This window comes from Amphibalanus amphitrite, unplaced genomic scaffold (genome assembly GCF_019059575.1).
Source record: "Amphibalanus amphitrite isolate SeventyFive unplaced genomic scaffold, NRLGWU_Aamphi_draft 002766F_arrow, whole genome shotgun sequence".
Classification (NCBI taxonomy): domain Eukaryota; kingdom Metazoa; phylum Arthropoda; class Thecostraca; order Balanomorpha; family Balanidae; genus Amphibalanus; species Amphibalanus amphitrite.
Window position 1 is genome coordinate 1 of NW_024884129.1, and position 22,857 is coordinate 22,857.

Below are 22,857 nucleotides of genomic sequence, written 5' to 3' on the forward strand. Positions count from 1 at the left end.
AGACTCTGGGAAGGTGGCATGGCCCTAAATGCCCCCTCCTGGACCGCCAGTGTAAGAGACCATTGGAGCTGCAGTTGGGTACCTCAGACGTCAGGGTACGACCTCAGATGTATAGGACTCGCAGGAGACCTCTTATGCTATAGTGGACTGAAAGGACCCAAAGGAGCCTGTCAAGGGCTCCCGGAGATAGACGTGGGCCCTCAGGAGCCCGCCAGAGCCCCCAATAAGGGATAAGTGAGGCATACCAAGTGCCTGCAATTGCATATTGCATAAGCCATAACGCCTTTACAAATCAATATATATGTATCAGTGGCAGATCCAAGGGGGGCCACATGGGTCATGACCCCCCTTGGTGCCCGGAGGCACCACAGGCGTGTCAGGGGCACCACCGGCCTAGCAGGGGCACCACCAGCCCGCCAGGGGCACCACAGGCCTAGCAAGTAGCAAGGGCACCACGGGCCTGTGAGGGGCCCCACAGGCTTGTCAGGGGCACCCCAGGTCTGTCAGGGACACCAGAGACCTGCCAGGGGCGCCGCCGGCCTCGCAGGGGCACCATGGGCCTGTCAAAGGGGCACCAGAGACCTAGTAGGGATACCACAGGCCTTACAGGGGCACCACCGGCCTTACAGGGGCACCTTGGGCCTGTCAGGGGCATCACAGTCCTGTCAGGGCCCAGGGGCACCAGCGGCCTAGCAGGGGCACCACAGGCCTGCCAGGGGTACCACCGGTCTAGCAGGGGCACCACCGGCCTCGCAGGGGCACCATGGGCTTGTCAGGGGCCCCACCGGCCTCGCAGTGGCACCACCGGCCTCGCAGGGGCACCACCGGCCTCGCAGGCATCACGGCATCACGCAGGCCGCAGGGGCACCTTGGGCCTGTCGGGGGCATCACGGGCCTGTTGGGGGCACTTAAGGCTTGTCAGGGGCACCACAGTCCTGTCAGGTCCCAGGGGCATCAGCAGCCTAGCAGGGGCACCCTAGGCCCGCCAGAGGCTCCACAGGCCTGCCAGGGTCCAGGGGCACCACAGGCCTAGCAAGGGCACCACGGGCCTGTCAGGGGCACCTCAGGCTCCCGTGCTACCCCCCCCCCCCCCGGATCCGCCAGTGATGCCACACCACGCGAAACACCGCCAACTACCAGCTGCCGCGCCATAAACACGTGCCAACAACAGTCTTTTTGAAGGTCGACTCCGCTCGCGCAACTTTTGACTGACCCTCACTGCTACCATATTGCTTCCATATTATGCTGTGGAAACTTTACTTCACCAAGTGGCTAAAAACCTCCATCAAGGTATATTTTCTTAGAAATTTTCTGACGTTTTGGGGGGGGGCCAAACAGGCCACTTTAGGCCTTTGGGGGGGGCCATGGCCCCCGTTGGCCCCCCCCCTGGATCCGCCAGTGCTCTCACCAACGAAGAGGTTTCGAAGTAGCAAAAGTCGTAATCATCTAAGCGAGCCGCAGCTTCTCCAGTCGTCTTTAAGGAAAGTGTAATTTACATGAATTTAAGCTGAGACGTCACAGCCTCTCTTCGAGTCGAACCTATTGCATTTTCCTTGCGAACCGAGCGTCAACAGTTAGTGATGTCCTCCCCGTGGGCTGTGGCAAAGGCCGATGGTTAGCGAGGACGTTTTGGTTAGAATGATTGGGACAAGTCGGTGCATCGGCTTGGGACTAAATTAGAGGCAGCGATGCACGGATCTGTTGCATGGCTGTAGGCGTCTGATGCACACACACACACCGGCGCCTGGTCGGCGGGCGGCGCTGCACCGGGCTCGGATCCCAGCGGCCTCCTGCAGGGGAGGGGCCCGCCCTCCGGTCCGCAGCGTGCGTGGACGCCAGCGCCGCTCCCAAACACAGCGTCTGATCGGTCCGCCACCCGCCCAGGGCAGGTGACTCACCGTCGGCAGAGGGCAAGGGAGGGGAGAGGGACGGCGCGACGCCGGGGAATTCCCAGCGGCCCCCGGCGCCCGGCAGAAGCGCCGACAGTTTCGGAGGAATGCGAACGTGACGTGTCTGCCGATACTTCCCCCGGGTGACTAATGAATATTGTCCCACCCGCGAGCATGAGTCACCCTGCGGTCAGCGTTTGTCCAGAGTTGATCTCTCTCTCTCTCTCTCTCTCTCTCTCTCTCTCTCTCTCTCTCTCTCTCTCTCTCTCTCTCTCTCTCTCTCTCTCTCTCTCTCTCTCTCTCTCTCTCTCTCTCTCTCTCTCTCTCTCTCTCCCTCTCCCTCTCCCTCTCCCTCTCTCTCTCTCTCTCTCTCCCTCTCTCTCTCTCTCTCTCTCTCTCTCTCTCTCTCTCTCTCTCTCTCTCTCTCTCTCTCTCTCTCTCCGTGGGTGATGCTGAAGCATTAAGTTATAGGTAATGACCTTAGGATTAACTCGATCAGTCGTTCTGTCTGACCAGCCGTCATAATCAGCCGTCGGTAGCTGACCGGGCCATCTAATCATGCTCTGACCAGCCGTCTGACCAGGAGCCCTGTCTGTCCCCAGCCGTTTGACCAGCCGCTCTGTCTGTACCCAGCCGTCTGACCAGCCGCTGTCTGTCCCCAGCCGTCTAACCATGCTCTGTCTGCTGCAGGCGCGTTTCTGATCCCGTACGTGGTGATGCTGCTGCTGGCTGGCCTGCCGCTGTTCTGCCTAGAGCTCACCATCGGCCAGTACGCCAGCCTCGGGCCCAACAAGCTGTTCCAGAAGCTGGCGCCGCTGTTCTCAGGTGAGTCCGCGCCCCGTATGTGGTCTGCTGTATATATGCCCCCATCACGCCCGCGGAGCTGGATCCGAGCGGCACAGTCGGGACGCTGTCTGGTGGTGTTGCAAAAAGGCCGCAGCGTGCTGTCTGGTGCACCGTTGCAGCAACGGGCTGCACCAAGCCAACACACGTGAGGCGGCAGCACCAGCGCCACTGACAATCACTGCTCGCTCGCTGTGGCATGTAAAACCCCGTGACCGCAACTCGGGACAGGACAGCGAACGGCAACCGTGCCGTATATTCAAACCACACAGAGAGCAATGACAACAGCGACCGAGACGAGGTCTGGTAAAAACCGATCATGTGTCATTCGCTCCAGAGCCCGTATACCACCGGAACGAACGCATCAGCACACGCCGTATTAGCGATTTCGGATCCCGCGTCTCGGTTCAGGCCGAGTGTCGCGCTATCTTTCCATGCGGCGCTGCGGTCTCCGGTGAACCGGGCCGCCTCGGCTGTGGTCTCGGCGCCTCGCCGGCTGGTGATCGCTCCCCGCTGCCGTGAGCCGGATACGGCTGGAGAGAGGCGGCTCAGTCGGCTCCCTCTCCGGCCTCCGTGCGGCAGAGGCGGCTCAGTCGGCTCCCTCTACCGCTCTCTGTGCGGCACAACTACTGCGCCGCTGCCGCCGCAGCAGCTCATAAAACGCCGCCTCCGGCCCTAAACCAGGGACGTGCCGGTGCGTGTGCTTGTGTCTGAATGGTGAGTGAGTGAGTGAGTGAGTGAGTGAGTGAGTGAGTGAGTGAGTGAGTGAGTGAGTGAGTGAGTGAGTGAGTGACTAATGAAAGATTGAATGAATGAATGAGTTGATGAATGAATGAACGAATGAATGAATGAATGAGTGAATGAATGAATGAGTGAATGAATGGAACATTTCATGATGCATACATTTCATACATTTGTCGTTCCACTGTCAACGCTAATAGAAAAGCTGGTGGGCACGTAAGCAAACCCGTGCTTACCTACGTAGGTAAATGCCGGCAGTTAGTTCGACTAACCCTGAGCTCTGGAACGTCTGTTCTGCAACAACCATTGCGCCATGACGAGGGCTGGCGGTCGCCACCTGCCCTTGTCGAGCCGGCGTAACCCAGGAGCCGGCGCAGCTCGAGCGTCACTGCCGCCGGTCCCAGGGTCACCCTCCCCCTCCGCCAGGGACCTAATTGCTGCGCGCCGCAGGCCGCCCGGGCCTCGGACAGACACCGGCGCCGGCCGGTGTTCTGGGCCGCTGGAGGCCCTGGAGCCTCAGAGGCCGGTTTTCCGGTCTTACCCAGCTGAAGCACGGACGGAGCCGCGAGCTGTGACTGCAGGACGCCGAGTGCTGCGCTCCCCGAGTAGGCAGTGCTAATGTAGTAGGCAGTAGTAGGCAGTCCCTAACCAGCAGTGCATGGTGCAAGGACAACGAGTGTGAATAAATGACAAATCTTAACAGTGCTGGACACTGTTTTCATAGAGAAGCGAAATACTTGTAGATTATCAGGTTGGCTTTGAGAAGACTCTGTGTGGTTCGGCGTCGCGTACGCTCCACCAAGTGAATCGGAACGGTCGACTGAGACTGTCGGCTAGTGGCCCTTTGACCCGACCGGTCGTGGTCCGCTACTGCTCCGTTGTTATCGCCCCGGCCTGGTAGCAGGATGGCGAAGGACAAGTTGGTTGTCCATTGATTGACAAACAGCTACCTATTCGTTTGTGATCTTGAGCCCTTCCCTCCACAACACCGTACCGCAACGTATCGCCACTATAACACAAAGGTCCGTCTCGTTCGGGGACATTGTTCGCCAGGCCATTCGCCGGTGTCTGTGTATGCCAGGCCATTCGCCGGTGTCTGGGTATGCGCTACTGATCGTTGCATTGTTCCGGTGACTCATGTACGCGCCGTGTGCCGTCGTTCAGCCCCTCTGTCCACCGGCAGGTCTCGGCTACGGTATGCTGGTGATCTCGTTCCTGGTCGTGTGCTACTACAACCTCATCATCGCGTGGACCATCTTCTACACGGCTGCCTCGTTCACCTCGCAGCTCGGCTGGTCCACCTGCTCCAACGAGTGAGTTCCTCCCGGGGCTGGTTCACGGGCTCCAGCTAGTGAGTCGGGCGTTGGGGGGGGGGGGGGTGCCGGTCCCAGCCACAGGCCCAGAGAGATTCAATGGGACATCGGCCCCACATAGATTTGTTTCGAGCGTAATGTTTCACTATCGAATGGGGACGAATTTAACAGAATCCCTTAAAACGGTAGGCACTGCCTGCCATGGTGGCAGCTCAGAAGTCAGACATTCCTGAATTGACCTCAGCTGACGTCCATTGACCTCAGCTGATCACCAATGACCTATTAATGATTTCATCTGACCTCAACCGACACTCCCTGCTCTCTCTCCGTCGCTCAGCCACCACTCTCTCTCCGTCGCTCAGCCACCACTCTCTCTCCGTCGCTCAGGTACAACACCCAGAACTGCTTCACGGTGGCTGAGGAGCAGCACTGCCTCAACGTGAGCGGCAACACCGAGATGTTCTGGAACAAGACCTGCTACCCAATCAGCGACTACTGCGAAAACTTCAAGTTCACGCTCTTCAACGAGACTCACTGCATGAACAGCACCAACAGCAGCATCATTAAGAGCTATGACGACATCGGCAACCGCATCGGCGCCAGCGAGGACTACTACACGTGAGTAGACCGTCCCGGACATCTTGGATGGAGACCATATCCGATTGCATATCCGATACCCGACTGCATTGCATAGCGACAATATCTGATCCATGCACGCATTGCGTCCGCCGTTTTTTATTCAGTTCAGACATTGTGTCGGTCATGAATGTTGGTACTGCGACCTGCGTGTAACTGGCCGTCGTCGGCGACCGTGGGATTGTCGGGAAAAAATAACACGTGCTGTAAAAGTGCGGCGGTACAGTAGGTAGGTACTGGTGCGGTGCGACTACGTTATATGTAGGTACGGTGCATTGCATGGGAGGGAGTGTAGGTGTATCATCTCACAAAGAATAGGAGGAGCCTCGTTCTCGTCTGATCTCATGTTGCCATTGGGCAGGAACTACATGTTGGGCCTGGGGGACCACGACTGGTCCGACTTCGGCGGTCTCAAGTGGGACCTGACGCTGTGCCTGCTGGCCGCCTGGCTGATAGTGGGCCTGTGCCTCATCAAGGGCGTCCAGAGCTCCGGCAAGGTGGTCTACTTCACCGCACTGTTCCCCTACTTCGTGCTCTTCATCCTGCTGATCCGAGGTGAGCGGGGAACTGCAGCCGGGGGGCCTGTCCCGGAGCGCGGAGCCGACACTCCGGGTGCTGATAACCCCTGTCCGGTGATGGCAACCCCGCCCCCTGGCGTTGACCCGTGTGCGCCCGCGCGCTGCCGCAGGGGCCACGCTGGACGGCGCCCTGGACGGAGTCAAGTTTTACATCACGCCGAATGTGACTCGGCTGGGGGACGCCGGCGTGTGGGCCGACGCCGCCACGCAGATCTTCTACTCGCTGGGACCCAGCTTCGGCGGCCTGATCACACTGGCCAGTTACAACCGCTTCAAAAACAACTGTATGAGGTAACGGCCGACCGTGAGACCATGGGATGGTGCTGCCGCAGTCCGTCTCTGGCGTCTGTGGGTCCGTCTCCGGTGTCTGCCTCAGGTGTCTTTGGGCCCATCTCTGGTGGCGGTGGGCCCGTCTGGTGTCTGTGTTTGGACCTGACTCTGGTGTCTCTAGCTTCATCCCATAGGTATCCGTCTATTGGCCCGTCTTTGGTGTATGTTTTTAGGTTCGTCTCTGATGTATTTAGCGCATTCTCTGGTGTCCGTCTCTTAGTCCGTCTCTTAGTTCGCCTCTGGTGTCTCTAGCTCCGTCTTTAGTGTCTGTGGGCCCGTATGTGGTGTCTATCTCTGGGTCCGTCTCTGGTGTCTGTCTCTGGGTCCGTCTCTGGTGTCTGTCTCTGGGTCCGTCTCTGGTGTCTGTCTCTGGGTCCGTCTCTGGTGTCTGTCTCTGATGGTCGTGGGTCCGTCTCTGGTGTCTGTCTCTGGTGTCTGTCTCTGGGTCTGTCTCTGGTGTCTGTCTCTGGGTCCGTCTCTGGTGTCTGTCTCTGGGTCCGTCTCTGGTGTCTGTCTCTGGGTCCGTCTCTGGTGTCTGTCTCTGGGTCCGTCACTCACTATCCCTGTGCCGTTCTGTTCCAGGGACGCCATCGTGGTAGCCTTCACCAACTGTACCACCTCTGTGTTCGCCGGATTCGTCGTCTTCTCCATCCTCGGATTCATGGCCAAACAGCTCGGTGAGTGGCCAGGGGCCAGGGACGGCTGGCAACATACAGGAATTGTTTAGATAATTTGGGAGTCATTTTGAATTGACCGTATTTGTCTATTAGACGACAAACGTCGCAACTTCGAACACATTTTCGTGCTGTACCGCGTGTCGGAAAAAGTTTGTTGTTGGATATTGGATAATTAACGTATCGTAATTCGTATTAGCCTATTTACATCATCAACTTTAAAAAGAAATGTATCGCGATCAGTCTTGTGACGTTTTTCCCGTTGTGACCGGCTCTGCAGGTAAGGAGGTGAAGGACGTGATCGCCTCCGGCCAGGGCCTGGCCTTCATCGCCTACCCGGAGGCGGTGGTACATATGCCCATCTCGCCGCTCTGGGCCATCCTCTTCTTCGCCATGCTGATCACACTGGGCCTGGACTCGCAGGTGAGTGTCCGCGCGGCGGCCACACCCGTACCTACAGTGTACCATCAATGTAACTGCTACACACACTGGTGGACGGTGGCAATGAGCTAGCGCGACGTGCGAACCCGCTGAGCTGTGCTCGGCGCCCGCGGACGAGTCCTGTCGGCGCAGTGACGCCCCCCCCCCGTCTGTGGGCGCAGTGCCCCCCTCCTCGTCTGTGGGCGCAGTGACGCCCCCTCCCCGTCTGTCGGCGTAGTGACGCCCCCCCGTCTGTCGGCGCAGTGAGTGACGCCCCCCGTCTGTCGGCGCAGTGACGCCCCTCCTCGTCTGTGGGCGCAGTGACGCCCCCTCCCCGTCTGTCGGCGTAGTGACGCCCCCCCGTCTGTCGGCGCAATGCCCCCCTCCTCGTCTGTCGGCGCAGTGAGTGACGCCCCCGTCTGTCGGCGCAGTCGGGGGTGTCACTCACTGCGCCCACAGACGGGGGGTCTGTGGGCGCAGTGAGTGACGCCCCCTACCCGTCTGTCGGCGCAGTGAGTGACAACCCCCGTCTGTCGGCGCAGTGACGCCCCCGTCTGTCGGCGCAGTGAGTGACACCCCCGTCTGTCAGCGCAGTGAGTGCCCTCCCCCGTCTGTTGGCGCAGTGAGTGACGCCCCCCGTCTGTCGGCGCAGTGAGTGCCCCCCTTCTGTCGGCGCAGTGACGCCCCCGTCTATGGGCGCAGTGACGCCCCTCCCCGTCTGTTGGCGCAGTGACGCCCCCGTCTGTGGGCGCAGTGCCCCCCTCCTCGTCTGTCGGCGCAGTGAGTGACGCCCCCTTCCCCGTCTGTGGGCGCAGTGAGTGACGCCCCCTCCCCGTCTGTCGGCGCAGTGAGTGACACCCCCTCCCCGTCTGTCGGCGCAGTGAGTGACACCCCCTCCCCGTCTGTCGGCGCAGTGAGTGACGCCCCCTCCCCAGATGTCGGCGCAGTGACGCCCTCCCGTCTGTGGGCGCAGTGACGTCCCCGTCTGTCGGCGCAGTGAGTGACGCCCCCGTCTGTCGGCGCAGTGACGCCCCCGTCTGTCGGCGCAGTGACGCCCTCCCGTCTGTCGGCGCAGTGAGTGCCCCACCCCCACCGTCTGTCAGCGCAGTGACGCCCCCTCCCCGTCTGCCGGCGCAATGAGTGCCCCCGTCTGTCGGCGCAGTGAGTGACCCCCCCCCCCGTCTGTTGGCGCAGTGAGTGACGCCCCCGTCTGTCGGCGCGGCGCAGTGAGTGACGCCCCCCCGTCTGTCGGCGCAGTGACGCCCCCCGTCTGCCGGCGCAGTGAGTGCCCCCGTCTGTCGGCGCAGTGAGTGACGCCCCCCGTCTATTGGCGCAGTGACGCCCCCCGTCTGTCGGCGCAGTGAGTGACGCCCCCGTCTGTCGGCGCGGCGCAGTGACTGACACCCCCCCCCCGTCTGTCGGCGCGCAGTTCACCATGACGGAGACGCTGACGACGGCGCTGTTTGACGAGTGGCCGCAGCTGCGCAGCAGGAAAGCCGCCGTGGTGATGGGCACCTCCGTCATCGGCTTCATCCTCGGCCTCAGGTGAGCGACCGGCAGGGCTGCACGGAGCGACATGGAGGTCTGCGGTGAGCGACGTGGACGGTTTTATGGTCTGTGGTGAGCGACATGGACGGTTTTATGGTCTGTGATGAGCGCCCGGTCGCGACCTGTCCATTATCGGGTCCCGCAATCGCTGACCGCCGGCCCCGCGCCCCCTCTGTTCCAGCATGACTGCCAACGGCGGCATCCTGATGTTCACGCTGATCGACTGGTACGCCAGCTCGTGGTCGCTGCTACTGCTAGCGCTGATCGAGGTCGTGCTCGTGGCCTGGCTGTATGGCGCCGAAGACCTGCTCGAGAAGATGCAGACCGAGATGGACATCCCGATCCCCAGGTTCCTCTACTACTACTGGTTCGTCATGTGGAAGTTCGTGACGCCGCTGGTTCTCTGCGTGAGTACTCATGTTATTTATATGAAACTTGAGGACTGAGCAGTGAGCACCGCTACTCGAAACAAAGAATGCCTCCAACCATGGTCCGATCATAAGACGTTCTCCAGACGGGTCATTTTCGCATCGTCTTCAAACTCGGCTTTTAGGCCATGTACCAACTGTCGTTCGCAAGGTCGTATATAGTTAGGGTCTTCGGAGCGTCATGGGTTAAGGAGGCATATCGCTATGCCCCTCACGCTGACTTTGGTTAGGTGAGCTCCGCGCTGACCGTCTGCCCGCCCGCCCGCGCTGACCTCCCGTCCGTCCGTCCGTCCGCCCGCGCTGACCGTCTGTCCGCCTGCCGCCCGCGCTGACCGTCTGCCCGCCCGCCCGCGCTGACCTCCCGTCCGTCCGTCCGCCCGCGCTGACCGTCTGTCCGTCCGCCCGCCTGCGCTGACCGCCCGTCCGTCCGTCCGCGCTGACCGTCTGTCCCTCCGCCCGCCTGCGCTGACACCCGTCCGTGCGTCCGCAGCTCATCACGATCATGACGTTCGTGCAGTACGAGCCGGCCTCGTACGGCTCGGGGCCCTCCAAGATCGTGTTCCCGCCCTGGGTGAACCTGCTCGGCTGGCTCATGGCCGCCACTCCCATCGTCATCGTGATCGGCGTCGGCATCTACGTCTACCACAAGAAGGTCCGGAGCGGAGAGGTATACGTAAGTAGTCGGCTGGCGCAGCATCGCGGTGGTACATACGGTTCGTGCTCCCGCCCCGTCCTCCCTCACGCCGCTGTGGTACTGACGCCCCACACGACCCGGGCTCTCTGTGAGGCGTATCCTTCCACTGCACTGGAAGTCTAACGCCGGCGAGCTGGGGAACCGTGGACCTGCTGACTGACCCCCCCCCCCCCGCATCCCCAGCCCTAGATGGATCTGCTGACTGACGCCCCCCCCAGCCCCGTATATGGCCATGTTTACTGACACCTCCCTCTCCGCCCCCCCCCCCCCACAGTCCTGGATGGCCCGGTTTACTGACGCCCCCTTCCCCCCCACACAGTCCTGGATGGACCTGCTGCGCCCGACGGACGAGTGGTGCCCCGCCTCGGAGCGGTCCAAGATCCAGATGCCAACCAACGGCTCCATGAAGGACCGGTCGGGCGCAGAGAACCCCAGCTTCGTGCCGGAAAAGTGAGCGCCGCCGGCGGCCACTGCGGCTGGAGCGCGACCGGCGGGCGGCCGCCCAGCTGGGACCCCGGGCCCGCGCGACCGGCGGGCGGGCGGCCGCCCCAGCTGGGACCCCGGACTGCGCGACCGGCGGGCGGGCGGCCCAGCTGGGACCCCGGGCTGCGCGACCGGCGGGCGGGCGCCCCAGCTGGGACCCCGGGCGCCGCCGACCTGAAGTCGTGAACACGACGCTCCAGACTTCGTCCCACTCCGTCCGAGCCACGCGGTTAATTCCGTCCGGGCCGCAGTAAGCCCTATTCTATTCCGTCCGGCCGAAGGGCGCCCCATTGTACTCGGTTCGGGCCGTCACTGCGCCCAATTGTGCGGCCTTAGGGCGCCCTAGTGTACTTCGTCCGGCAGAAAAGGTTTATTCTGTCCGGGCCGACACTGCGCAATCGGCTCAGTTCTGCTCGGCGTTGCTCAGCGTTGCTCTTAGTCCCTCCCACGTCGTCCCGTGAGCAGCCGAACCGCGCGGACGTCGCGGTCCCATCACGCTCAGCCCAGTACGACGAGCTGTGATCCTTTTACACGTAATCGAGTGTATCGTCCCGCCGCGGCGCTGCTCCGTGGGGCGGAGAGTGGCGGAGGGGGCCGTCTGAGCGACTGAGCCGGCTCTCCGCGCGTGTTGGTCGGCCGCGCGGGTAGTGGTACCGACGAGCGCCAGTGCATCCTGTAGCTGATCAGGTCATATTGCACAATTATGTACTGTGCTTGGTAGTGTTTGACTAGTGTCGACGAGTATTTTAGAGCGATTTATGGCACCGGTGACGGGTGCGACGACAGTAGTGATAGAGCGTGCATCCCCATGTTAATCGTCCATTCATTCGTTGCGCTGGCGCTGCGTCTGACCACGCCGGCGCAGCGGCCGCGCTGTTCGCGACTCGGTGACACGTCGGCAGCGATCTGTAAACGGTGCCGCCCTCGGACAACAGAGTTCACCTGATTATCGAGTTCCGTTCGGCTGACCGGCGCCGCCACCGCGTAATGTCGCTGCACGCGCCTCTCTTTCCATGATATTGATCATTGATTCTGTCCTCAGCGGTTTTTGCGTAACACGCGTCCTTTTAGCGCGGCGACTCTGCGTTTTTATCACGGATGAATGTACAGATATCCATCCGCCTTAGATAGCTCGAGGTTACGAGGTTTTATATGTATACGCCCGCGATTCAAGTATCCCATGCAGATATATTTTTCAGGGGATGTAGATTGTGGCGGACACCCCATGTCCCTTCAGGGACGGCGCCCGGCTGACCCCCAGTTTCCGTCCATCGCTCCATAATACTAACGCTCTGGTGAAGTCTGAATCTGCTCGACCTCTTGCGATGTGTTCGTACCTCGGCTGACCTTCTCTGTCTGTGTTGTATATTATCAGTGCAAAAGAACAATACATGTGCTACGACGAATGCTGCGGCATGTCAGATGGAGAGTGACAGAGGCCCTACCGGAGGGCGGGGCTGGGTATCGGGACCAGCGGGGGAGCGGTGCGGGACGGGGCCGTAACGGATACGGCTTCCAGCACGGCGCCCATACACCTAACTACACACGGTAACCCCTCCCCGTTCCAACAACTATGGGGCGGGCAACGGGTCTGTGGTGGCCACTGAAACGTACCGGCTGTCAGAGCCTGGTTGGTGATCAGTGGCGTCCTCTCGGAGCCCATCGGCTGTTAGCTCCGAGACGAGAGAATGCGGTCGAGGAGGCCGTTCAACTGACTACATCACGTCGGGTGGTATAGGAAAATTGATTTGTGGCGAAATGCCAATATTAGTGCTGACCACACATTAGGGACATTGCCACGGTGCTCCCGCAACCATTTTTAGTGCGCCCCTGGGGGTAGGAACCTGGAAAGGGCCTTGACCGTCACAGGCGGAGCCGACAGAAACAAAACAGAGGCAAAACGGCCCACAGTATCGTGCAAAACAATTCTGTAATCCGCACTGCTGGCCAGCCCGTCATCTGAGACACGAGGCCCCCGCATTATATGAGGGCTAATTGGATTCACATGACCGACATTTTCCAGGCCCCATTGCAAACAATAGGTAGCAGTGCTCACCGGCTCATGGGCCAATGGCAGTTTTCCAAAATCGTGAGTCTGTGGTCGCAGAGCCTCTGAAGGGCGACGCCGCACCGCAGTCACGGTAACCAGTATCTATCGACGTGCCAGCTCTATACAGCCGCTGGGAGCAGCTGGCTGTTTGTAAACGAGGCACTGAACAACAAACCCGCACCAAGCAGCCCGAGGTGGAGGGAAAAGACCCAGAGATAAAACCGCGGTGCAGCGGGCACAGCCTGCACAGCGGTGTCGACTAAGGCGGCGGGGGTGCCAGCGGCAGCTTCAGGATAGACACAGTGGCAGTGACAGGGGCAGCGGCAGTATGCCTCCATCGAGCCGACTGATCATACAAGTTTCGGTTACAGCACTAATGGCAGCTGCCAGTAAGTCCAGCGACCAATGTAGCCCCCCCCCCCCAAAAAAAAACGCACATCCACCCCCGATGTTGCGTGTTGGTCGGGCCTATTCGTCGATCGGAGTTCCAAAAGCCCAGACCACCGCAGCTTATTGAAATGTACAGTCCTCTGCAAACTGCGTGGTAGGTATTCTTTTTTCGACAAAATTGAGAATATCGCGGATACTATGCTATCGGTCACTCGGAAATCGTAACAGCAAGACGCGCGAAACTCCGCACCTTAGATGTGCATTGCCATCGTATTCATTTTCCATCCAGTTTGGCAACAAAAACCAAAAGTTTGTAGTCGCCCCCAAAACAAACTTTTGCATTTTGTTGCCACACAAAGCATATACTTTGTTTAGTGATAGACCCAATCGAAGGAGTGGAGCATGCTGCCTTTATTTGCAATGAATTCCGACCGACTGATAACATAGTCTTTGAGTTATTACCGGTTTTGTCGAAAAAAGAATGCCTACCACGCAGTCTGCTGAGGGCTGTACCTACCTTTTATTGCTGGATGCCGCGAGACTCAAGGCGCATCAGTAGCTCATCAATGCCTAATCTAAGGCATTGAATCTGCTTAAGTAAGGCATTAATCAATACTAATGCACGTGGTTGGTGACAACAACTTACGGAACTTTTAGGATCTAGCTAAAAGACTCAAGGTGGATCTCAACAGGGCCGTACCTATCTTAGATCGTCATTAGGGGAAAAATCAAATCATACCAAACAGTTACAAAAAAATATTCAATTTGTTATTTTCTCGGACCAAGCCATAAAGTTCATTTTCATATAATTCCAGAAACAGGAGCTACTCGCTATCACATGATCTAATTCCAGAAAAAAGAGCTTCTCGCTATCATACGATGTTCAATCGAGCAAATCTTAGACTGTGCTGGTCGCGGTGATTACCTTCGAGCACTGTGCATGTGTCAAGGAGAAGTCGCGTGAGTTCAGCGGCAAAACGCACGCAGATAATGGGGTAGGCTGATGTAAATAAAAATCCATGCTATGTTTGTATTGTATAACCAGTGACCAAGTAAACAGGTTACTTAGCCAAGCCCAATTGTGGTCAGAAAAAGAAGTGACCTCTCATATTCAAGGAGCAAAGAAGATGGAAGCAGTGGGAATTCTCGTTTTCATGAAGCTGGTGCTGCTAGCCCATTCGATGCTGCCGGGACGACACAAGACGGACATGTTCAAGGAGAGTGTCACCCGGGAGCTGGCTGCTGACGGCCATCGGCTGCACACGCTGGTCTGTCCGGGTGCGCACAGCTTCACCCACCGCGACTACATGCGCCGGCGGCGCCCCGTCATGGCCGGCCACGCGCCCGCCGCCGACATCTACCGGTGCTCCAAGGAGCTGGCGCCTCCCACCAACATCTCCATATCGGCCCAGGTATCGGACATCAGCGCCGTCAACAATGGCCAGGTCACCATCTCGCTCTACCTGAGCTACTCCTGGGAGGAGCCGCGCTTCGCGCACATGAACAACGTCTCCAAGCACGAGTACGTCGAGGTCGCCTCCACGATCAAGGACAAACTGTGGCTGCCCGACCTGTACGTGCCCAACGCCGCGCTGGTCGTCAGCCCCGTCATCTTCGTGCCCACCACCAACTTCCGCATCTACATGAACCGCACCGTGTTCGCCAACCAGTACATGACGCTGGAGCTCTCCTGTCCGTTCAACTACCGCTACTTCCCGATGGACACGCAGATCTGCGACATCGCCGTCATGAGTTTCGGCTACTCGCCGTGCGAGCTGCAGCTGCTGTGGTCCGAGTACGAGCCGCTGAGCTACGCCGAGTCGGAGCTCACCCAGTTCTCCTACTACCTGGTGCGGCCCGAGAAGTTCTCGGCCGAGGAGCTGGGCTCCGACCTGACCGGACCGCTGGAGCGCTCCCAGGTACACATGCACCTGGTGCTCGAGCGCAAGGCGCTCTTCTACGTGATGCAGATCTACATCCCGTCGATCCTGTTCGTGGTGGTGGCGTGGATCTCGTTCCTGGTGCCGATCGAGATGATCCAGGGCCGCATGCTGCTCACCATCACCACCATGCTGACGCTGGTCGAGCTGTTCGCCGCCGGCAGCGAGTACCTGCCGCTGGCCAGCTACGTCAAGGCCATCGACGTCTGGATGTGCGTCTGCTCGTTCCTCACCTTCTACTCCGTGGTAGACTGCCTGGTGGACGTGTGGCAGCACGGGCGCGCCTCGCGGCGGGACGACACCATCGGCACGTTCGTGCTCACCGGCCTGATGCGCCGCCAGACCGTCATGGAGATCTTCCGCAAGAGCGTGGTGACGGAGCGGCGCCGGGCCGAGCGCGAGGAGGCAGAGGCCGACGAGGTGGAGGAGGTGGTGCGAGACCTGAGCCGGCTGCGCAGCGGCGACGAGCTCGACCAGGTGGGCGGCCTGCGCCAGATCGTCCGCAACTTCGTCAGGGACGTGGCCAGCAACGGCAAGAAGAGCGTGTTCGGCTACCCGCTGTTCTTCGTGGTGTTCAACGCGGTGTACTGGTCCGTCTGCCTGGGCACCCAGCCGCCACTGCACGGCACCCGGGGCGTCGTCTACCAGAAGTGAGAGCACTGGGCCGTCTGCCTGGGCACCCAGCCGCCGCTGCACGGCACCCGGGGCGTCGTCTACCAGAAGTGAGAGCACTGGGCCGTCTGCCTGGGCACCCAGCCGCCGCTGCACGGCACCCGGGGCGTCGTCTACCAGAAGTGAGAGCACTGGGCCGTCTGCCTGGGCAGTGGGCACCCAGCCGCCGCTGCACGGCACCCGGGGCGTCGTCTACCAGAAGTGAGAGCACTGGGCCGTCTGCCTGGGCAGTGGGCACCCAGCCGCCGCTGCACGGCACCCGGGGCGTCGTCTACCAGAAGTGAGAGCACTGGGCCGTCTGCCTGGGCAGTGGGCACCCAGCCGCCGCTGCACGGCACCCGGGGCGTCGTCTACCAGAAGTGAGAAACTCGACAGGAGCCGGCTCAGAATGACAGTTTGAACGCCGCTTGGCCGATGTTTGACATGTGTCGATGTTAAAAGCGTGTTTAAGTTTGTGTTGACGAATTCTATTCGTAGCCAGTTATTGACATTCGGGATTTGTGGGAGGGTTCAGCTGTATTTCAGAGTGTCTATGCAATGCCCAACTGATACTACACCATGGCACTCAATCTGGATTCAGCCGGGCGCAGCTGGACTGCCCCGCCCGGTCCGCCTCCCTCCCCGTCCTCCGCGCCCCACCCACCCCGGGCGCCGCCTCAGCCCGCTCCCGGCGACCACTGTAACGTGTGGCCAACGCTCAGCTACGAAAACCCAAATACTAAATAGTCTGTTTTGTGGACACCCTTGTATTGTAAATACAAAATTCCCCAATAAAATAGGTCATTTGATTTGCCACATTGTGCCCGAGACAATCCCTGCTCCTGCAGCTGCGAAATGTTGGAGACTCAGAACCCCGAGATATGGAACGATCCGGTGAGAAATACTAGAGATAGAAACCGGCAGTTGCTAGCGGAGCACACACACTCAATGGAACACTGCATGCATCATGGCTCGGTTAAAGTACGTGCCCCTACCAGCACTGAGATAACTTTGGCTTATAGGTTGAATAGTTAATGAGAGTCCCATGAATACACAATCACAGTGTAAAGTCAAAGACCTGAAATACTGATAGCTGTCCAAAAATGGTACAGTCGGAATCCTACCACGTTAGCAGTCACTGAGATCCAGCAGTCCCGGTAGAATGTTGTCAGCGGCGCGGGGCCTTATGGTGTGTTGCCGGTGGGTGCGGCGGGCAGTTACCGTCTGGCGGCGGCCTGCAGCGGCGCAGAGTGCTCCGACTCCCAGTCGCGCTCGAACACGGCCGCCAGCTGGGCGCGCACAGAGTCGTCGTCGCCGGGCCGGCTGGAGTTCACCACCAGACCGATGCCGCCCGTGTTGACAAAGTAGTCACCCGACCAGTTGGACGTCCCTGTCGGCGCCGGGGGCGTCAGTCTCAGTTCTCTCAACGATAACAGGGTAATGGAGGGAGAGAAGGAGGAGAGAGAGGGAAATGGAGGAGAGAGAACTGAGACAACATATAAGAAGGCGAGGATGGAAGCAGATACATGGGGAGACAGAAGGAGAGGCCATGTCGACATCATTCCGCTGATCTGCTGGCTGGACGCTGGGCGTCTAGCTCGAGTCAGTATTTCGGTACCGCAGGATCAATATAACTAGACTCCCCAGCAGGCCTGGTTGCAGATCAGAAACCTATGCTCTGGACTCCGAGCACTGCCCAGTGAGCGCCTGGAGAGCCGTCCCGGTCCGGCCGAGTACCCACCGATGTAGGCCACCTGGTCCGTCACCATGTACTTGTTGTGGTTGACACGGCTGAACGGTATCTGCGGCCCCGGCTCCATGTCGGGCACCTTGAACAGCCGCTGAAACACGGCACACCGAGCCGTCAGAGACATACTGCACACGGCACACCGAGCCGTCAGAGACACACTGTACACGGCACACCGCACCGTCAGAGACACACTGCACATGGCACACCGAGCCGTCAGAGACACACTGCACACGGCACACCGAGCCGTCACAGACACACTGCACATGGCACACCGCGGTGTCAGAACCGCCCAGACGCACACCGAGCCGTCAGAACAATCAGATCCAGCAAACACTTCGCAACTTAACCCGGCACCGCCTGGGCTATTTCCGTACCCACGACAGCCTGGGGGGGGGGGGGGGGTCGGATCCGACTCCCCCTGTTATCTCGAGAACCAATGGTCGTATCGAGCCCCGCGAGGCGGCGTTCGAAAGGTCTCTACGAGACCTTCCCAAAGCACTCTTAAGATTTTAAGATTGAGGTCAACTTTCGGGTCAAGGTCAGGTCAAAGGTCAAATTCAGGGGTTTTGCATGATTAGGCTTACAGACAGCGGAATCGATAGCTGCTGCTCGAAACTCACCAAAAACTGACCTCAAAGGCCTACTGAAGGTACCATGTGCGTATAGGGGTCATACTAAGTACGGGTCAAGGTCAGGTCAGGTCACGAAAGGTCACGGTTTTCACTTTCTGCTACATGGGCGCGCGACACATGTTTTATGGCTTATTTTTCACGCCGAATCCGATGGTAATGGTTATATGTGACCCCAAGTCACTGTGCTGGTGATAAGTGTGCATTAAAAGCATAAAAAATCGTTTATACCATGCATAACTAAAAGAGGGCCCAGAAAAAGGTCAATTTTTCAACTTTTTATTTTTGACATAAAAATGCACTTTTCTAGACGAGCTTTGTCCCAGGAATCTAGTGGTGCCATTTGTTTTCACATGCGATGTTCAGAAGTGCCTCTAATTCACGAAAATGCTTATGACGTCACCATGCCCTATGCATGTTGGAGCTATTTTTTACAATTTGGGGGTCGAAAATCAAGATAGAAAGTTGAAATTTGGGACAGCTAATGTTCTAATAGAGCTCTATAACATATATTCCGGTTTTTGGAAATTCCAAAATTTTTGGATTTTATCAGCTGTTTTCCAAAAAATAGTTTTTTTGAATTTTTAGGGGTAAAAAACGCATTTTGTGGAAAATCCGAGATAGCCATTTTAAAGAACTCGTTGAGCTGCATCTATTCATGTCCTTAATTCAGTAGGCGGAACTATGGTCAAGCGTACCCATTTTCGGGAACGCATTTTCGTTCCCATGTTTGGGAACGATAAACCCAAATATGGGAACGCCATGTAGGCATTATTTAAAACAAGAAAAAGAACCGTTAAATGACGTCCAAAAAATATAAAACGATCGTGAACCGCCTGATATTTGTCTCAATATTGTTGGGAAAGAGTTTGATATTGTAAGGCCCATCGTAGTTTCAAATCCTTCCCCTATTTCTAAAGCAGTCCATCATCCGGGCCGCGAGCCCAAATTTGGTAACGCTCTCGTACACTGGCGCTGCAAGCGTTCCTTATTATGGGAACGGCGTACCCAAAATTGGGAACGATTTCACCGACGCCTTTCAGAGGCTCTTTTCATTAACAAGCATCACGTACAACGCCGCAAATTATTGTTAACGCAACAATCATCAGATGACCTTTCCGGCAAGACCGTCGCATGTTTCGCCGGGTCTTCTGCGCTCTTATTCCCGTCGATCCCGCAGGGGGCACGCCCCCCTCTGCAGGATTACGTAATTCACAACGCTCAGCGATGTTCAACAAGGTCTTCCATACCTATATCCACCGTCCGCGCCGAGGGTGGAGACATGTCAACGTAGAGTTGCAAAATTTCCCTACCGCACTACCGGCATGCCGGTAATTTTTCACTACCGCAGGTTTTTTCGTGGTATCTGGCATGTCTTGCCGGTAGCATGCCGGTATTTTTGATTTTGCACACAAAAAAATTATCAGCATATGATTCAAACTTTGGACACTAAGAGGCTATTGAATTGTAATAACAGCAATCTTAGCCACTGCAAAATACATTTTGTGGTAAAAGTTCCATATGCCGTATTAAAATTACCGCCAAATTACCGGTATGCCGGTAATTTGACGTTTTTTTTTTTGCTTGGGGCGTGGTAGCATGCCGGTATCCCAGAAAATTTTTGTGGGGCGGGGCGGTGCCGGTAGCAGCCCATTGGGAAAACTTTGCAACTAAGCACCTGTCTGTTTATCACCGATAGTTGACGAGCACAAGGAAGTATCCAAAAATGGGAACGCTGAATATTTTACACCCTTAAAACACCTAGTCCCAATGAAATTCTAGTTTTTTCCTTTCTTAATGAGTGTAAGTGGCAAAAGGCCTGGTAGGATGGGCACGAGGAATGATCGAAATCAGCATAAAAATTATAAATAAGCCACACAGAGCGACCTATATAAGAGAAATTCCCCCAAAACGATAATGCTTAGAAACACGGAAGACAAAAACCACGCTCATGACGCTCCTTATAAAACAACGCTAAACAGCTAGCATCCAAATAAAATATGTCTTTCCGGGCTGATAAAATACAGCTGAATAATTTTAAACCACTGAAACTGAGTTTACAACAGTAGTTCGGTAAATCACTGACGTTCCACGCGGTCGTGCGCCCCGACACCAAAAGTCAACAATATTACCTCGGGACTATCCGCGTGTTCGCTTGCATATGTCAGCATTCTGGTGTCGCTAGTATGAAACTTCATAACCAGGCGAAAATTATTATACTTGACCTCAAAATGTAAAAAAAAAAACGCTTCATTTTCCTTTAAATTGCATGTTAAATGTAGTATAAGCCATGTTTTCACCATTCCGTCATTTCAAAAAATCATTAAAAATATCATTCGACGGTCAATTTCCTTGTTCAACGGTCAGATTAAAGGAAATAGTTCACTTTTAACATGGGGTTTTGAACTGGAATAGCAGTTTCGTAGCTTGAGCTGAGACTAGCACAAATCAGGAGCTTTTACGGCTCAATGATCAGTGATCACCCTAGACGAAGATATTCCATTTCTCCTTCCGAAAAGAGTGCCTTGCAGAGGAATGTGTGCCTTGCACAGGAATGCAGCCACGTCATCGTCAGCCAATCAGCATGCTGCTTACAGCCAATGCAGTATGCGTAGGTTTGAACTACGCGATATGATTGGTCAACGCGTAATAAGCTTCCGCGTCAAACATTATTTTACATAGAATATAGTTCGTCCTATATTAAAATATAGAAAAAATTGATTTGACAAAAAGGTTTTATTTTAATTCATGATCATTTTGAGCATAAAAAATCATAAATCAATAGCAAAATACTAATTTCAGGAAAGTGAACTGTTTCCTTTAAAGATAATTTTATAGAGACTTAGTAGATACTTAAATTAGCGTGCACTTTTTTGAGACGTGATGCACTAATGAGTTTTAGTGGGCGAACGGCCGAAAAATTACCTTCCGTTCTCATAAATGGGAACGCCCGTCCCCATGTTTGGGAACTCCGTTCCCAAAAATGGGAACGTTCCTATATTTGGGTACTCATGACCATAGTTCCACCTACTGAATTTGCAATTTGCTTAAAACCTCGATTTTTGGCGATTTTTTAAACATTTACCATTTTTTGACTAAAAACGCCATGTAGTTACATCACTAAAATCGATATATCTCAAATTTTTTGGGGAATTTTTTTCTTAAAAATTGCACAGGAGACGTCAAATTGATGGGGGAGAAGGTATGCCAAGTTTCAAGTAGATAGCGTAAGCGGCTCATGAGTTATTCAAGAAAAACGGAGGGCGGGGGGGGGGGTCGGATCCGACTCCCCCCCCCCAGGCGGTCGCGGGTTAAAGGTAGTGTGCCACCTTTGAAAGATTTCCCATTTTATTTTTCCTATGATAAGAAGCTTCTGTTTTTACCTAATATCGCAAAAAAATCAAAAATGGGCCTGGAATAGTGCCTTTTTCGCCTAAAAGTTTATCGGTTTTTCGATATGTATAACAGCTGTAGTGGGCTGGCCTGCAAACAGGCGTCGGCAACAATCGCGAATGCGGCGCACATGTGACAATAAGCAAAGGTCATTATAGAGTTACGACGCACGGGAATGAGTTATCAGCTGTCTAATCGTAGACAACACAATGTCGAGCCTTAAACTGTAAGCCTGTATTGGTATTGTTTCTTTTATTTGGCTGTTACACATTAATTTATGGTTTGAAATATTATTTTATGTAAAATAATTGATATGAAACAGTCGTCTCTAAAGTTATGACCCCATCTCACCACATGAAAGTGGCAGAAATGACAATGATCAGCTGACGCATTTTTCTTGGCCGAAGTCGGAGCGCGCGGCCCGACGCACCACCACCGCACCACAAAGTATGAGCAGAAGCCGCGCCCAAAGCCAGGGCCCCGGTAACGTGAGGTAGCCGAGTCGGGGCAGCGTGCGCTGACCCAAGCCGGGGCCGCAGCTTTGGGCGCGGTCTACCGCATCCCCGCGGGCAGCCCCGGGCTATCACATGACACCGGGAGGACGCGCGGCCCCGGCTTGGGTCAGCGCACGCTGCCCCGACTCGGCTACCTCACGTTACCGGGGCCCTGGCTTTGGGCGCGGTCTACCGCACCACCTAACAGGCGTGTTCGAAACCGCAGGAGATGATGATGAACGGGTTTATCGAAACTTGATTGGATGAGCCTATCGGTAATAGCGATTTCAGTGTGTGCATTTATTGTTCATAGTGGTGTGAAATGTGGTTGGGGTACGACCGACAACCCGTCGGGGCGAATTTCGCACTGGGGTACTCAAAATTTGAAGAATTTAAGACGTTTCCATGAGTTTTGAAGGTATGGATAAGTTCTAAAAATCCGGTTCTCCTTATCTGGGCCATTAACTCCATTTGGTCCAGGAAAGCTGGCACACTACCTTTAAAGATTATCGGCGATGTCCATATAAAATGGTATCGACACGCAGTATGAAAAAAAAAATCAAAGAAAAAAAAAACACACAGTCAGGACACCAATGTCCAATAGTTCGACATGACGTTCAACGTTGGGTAAGCCATCCTAATGGAACTGCCGATGGCGACAGGTCGTTATCAAGGAATCGATTATTATCATCATTGACTATTCACAATCGCTCATTATTCGTCCCTCAGTCGTCTACCTACAATCACATTTCGTTGGTGAGTCGCATTCAGCAGACGGCCCCGATTCCACCAGACTCGCCGTCTGCACACGATCGTGGACCGCCTCTCACCGCCCCCCACCCCCCCCACTCCGTCCCACAGGTCCCCGCCCGCGCCGCGTCACTCACCACTGGATGTGCACGTGCGACCGGACGGCGTCGAGCGCCTGCAGCGAGCGCAGGCCGGCAGCATGTCATCGTGCGGTGGGTCACACGCGCCGCAGC

General features: G+C 56.4%; 3 protein-coding genes across 3 annotated transcripts; 2 read left to right on the top strand and 1 right to left on the bottom strand.

Moving 5' to 3' along the window:
* Positions 1-2,579: 2,579 nt before the first annotated feature.
* LOC122377349 (sodium- and chloride-dependent neutral and basic amino acid transporter B(0+)-like) lies at positions 2,580-11,984 on the top strand (the record flags this gene model as incomplete). The annotated part of the gene is made up of 11 exons (XM_043357283.1): positions 2,580-2,714; positions 4,657-4,786; positions 5,174-5,404; positions 5,784-5,977; positions 6,111-6,291; positions 6,913-7,007; positions 7,285-7,427; positions 8,854-8,969; positions 9,154-9,379; positions 9,891-10,073; positions 10,414-11,984. Coding segments are annotated over 11 exons (1,769 nt in total), but the record flags the coding sequence as incomplete, so codon positions are not given.
* LOC122377351 (glycine receptor subunit alpha-4-like) lies at positions 11,984-16,405 on the top strand. Its single transcript, XM_043357284.1, has one exon. It carries the CDS (start codon positions 14,037-14,039, stop codon positions 15,609-15,611), a length of 1,575 nt encoding a protein of 524 aa, XP_043213219.1. The 5' UTR covers positions 11,984-14,036; the 3' UTR covers positions 15,612-16,405.
* On the bottom strand, positions 16,356-22,850 carry LOC122377352 (5'-3' exonuclease PLD3-like). Its single transcript, XM_043357285.1, has 3 exons — positions 22,762-22,850; positions 17,350-17,449; positions 16,356-16,998 (listed from the first exon to the last, which is right to left on the bottom strand). The coding sequence occupies exons 1-3, from the start codon at positions 22,828-22,830 to the stop codon at positions 16,826-16,828; spliced, it is 342 nt and encodes a 113-aa protein (XP_043213220.1). The 5' UTR covers positions 22,831-22,850; the 3' UTR covers positions 16,356-16,825.
* Between the last annotated feature and the right edge of the window lie 7 nt (positions 22,851-22,857).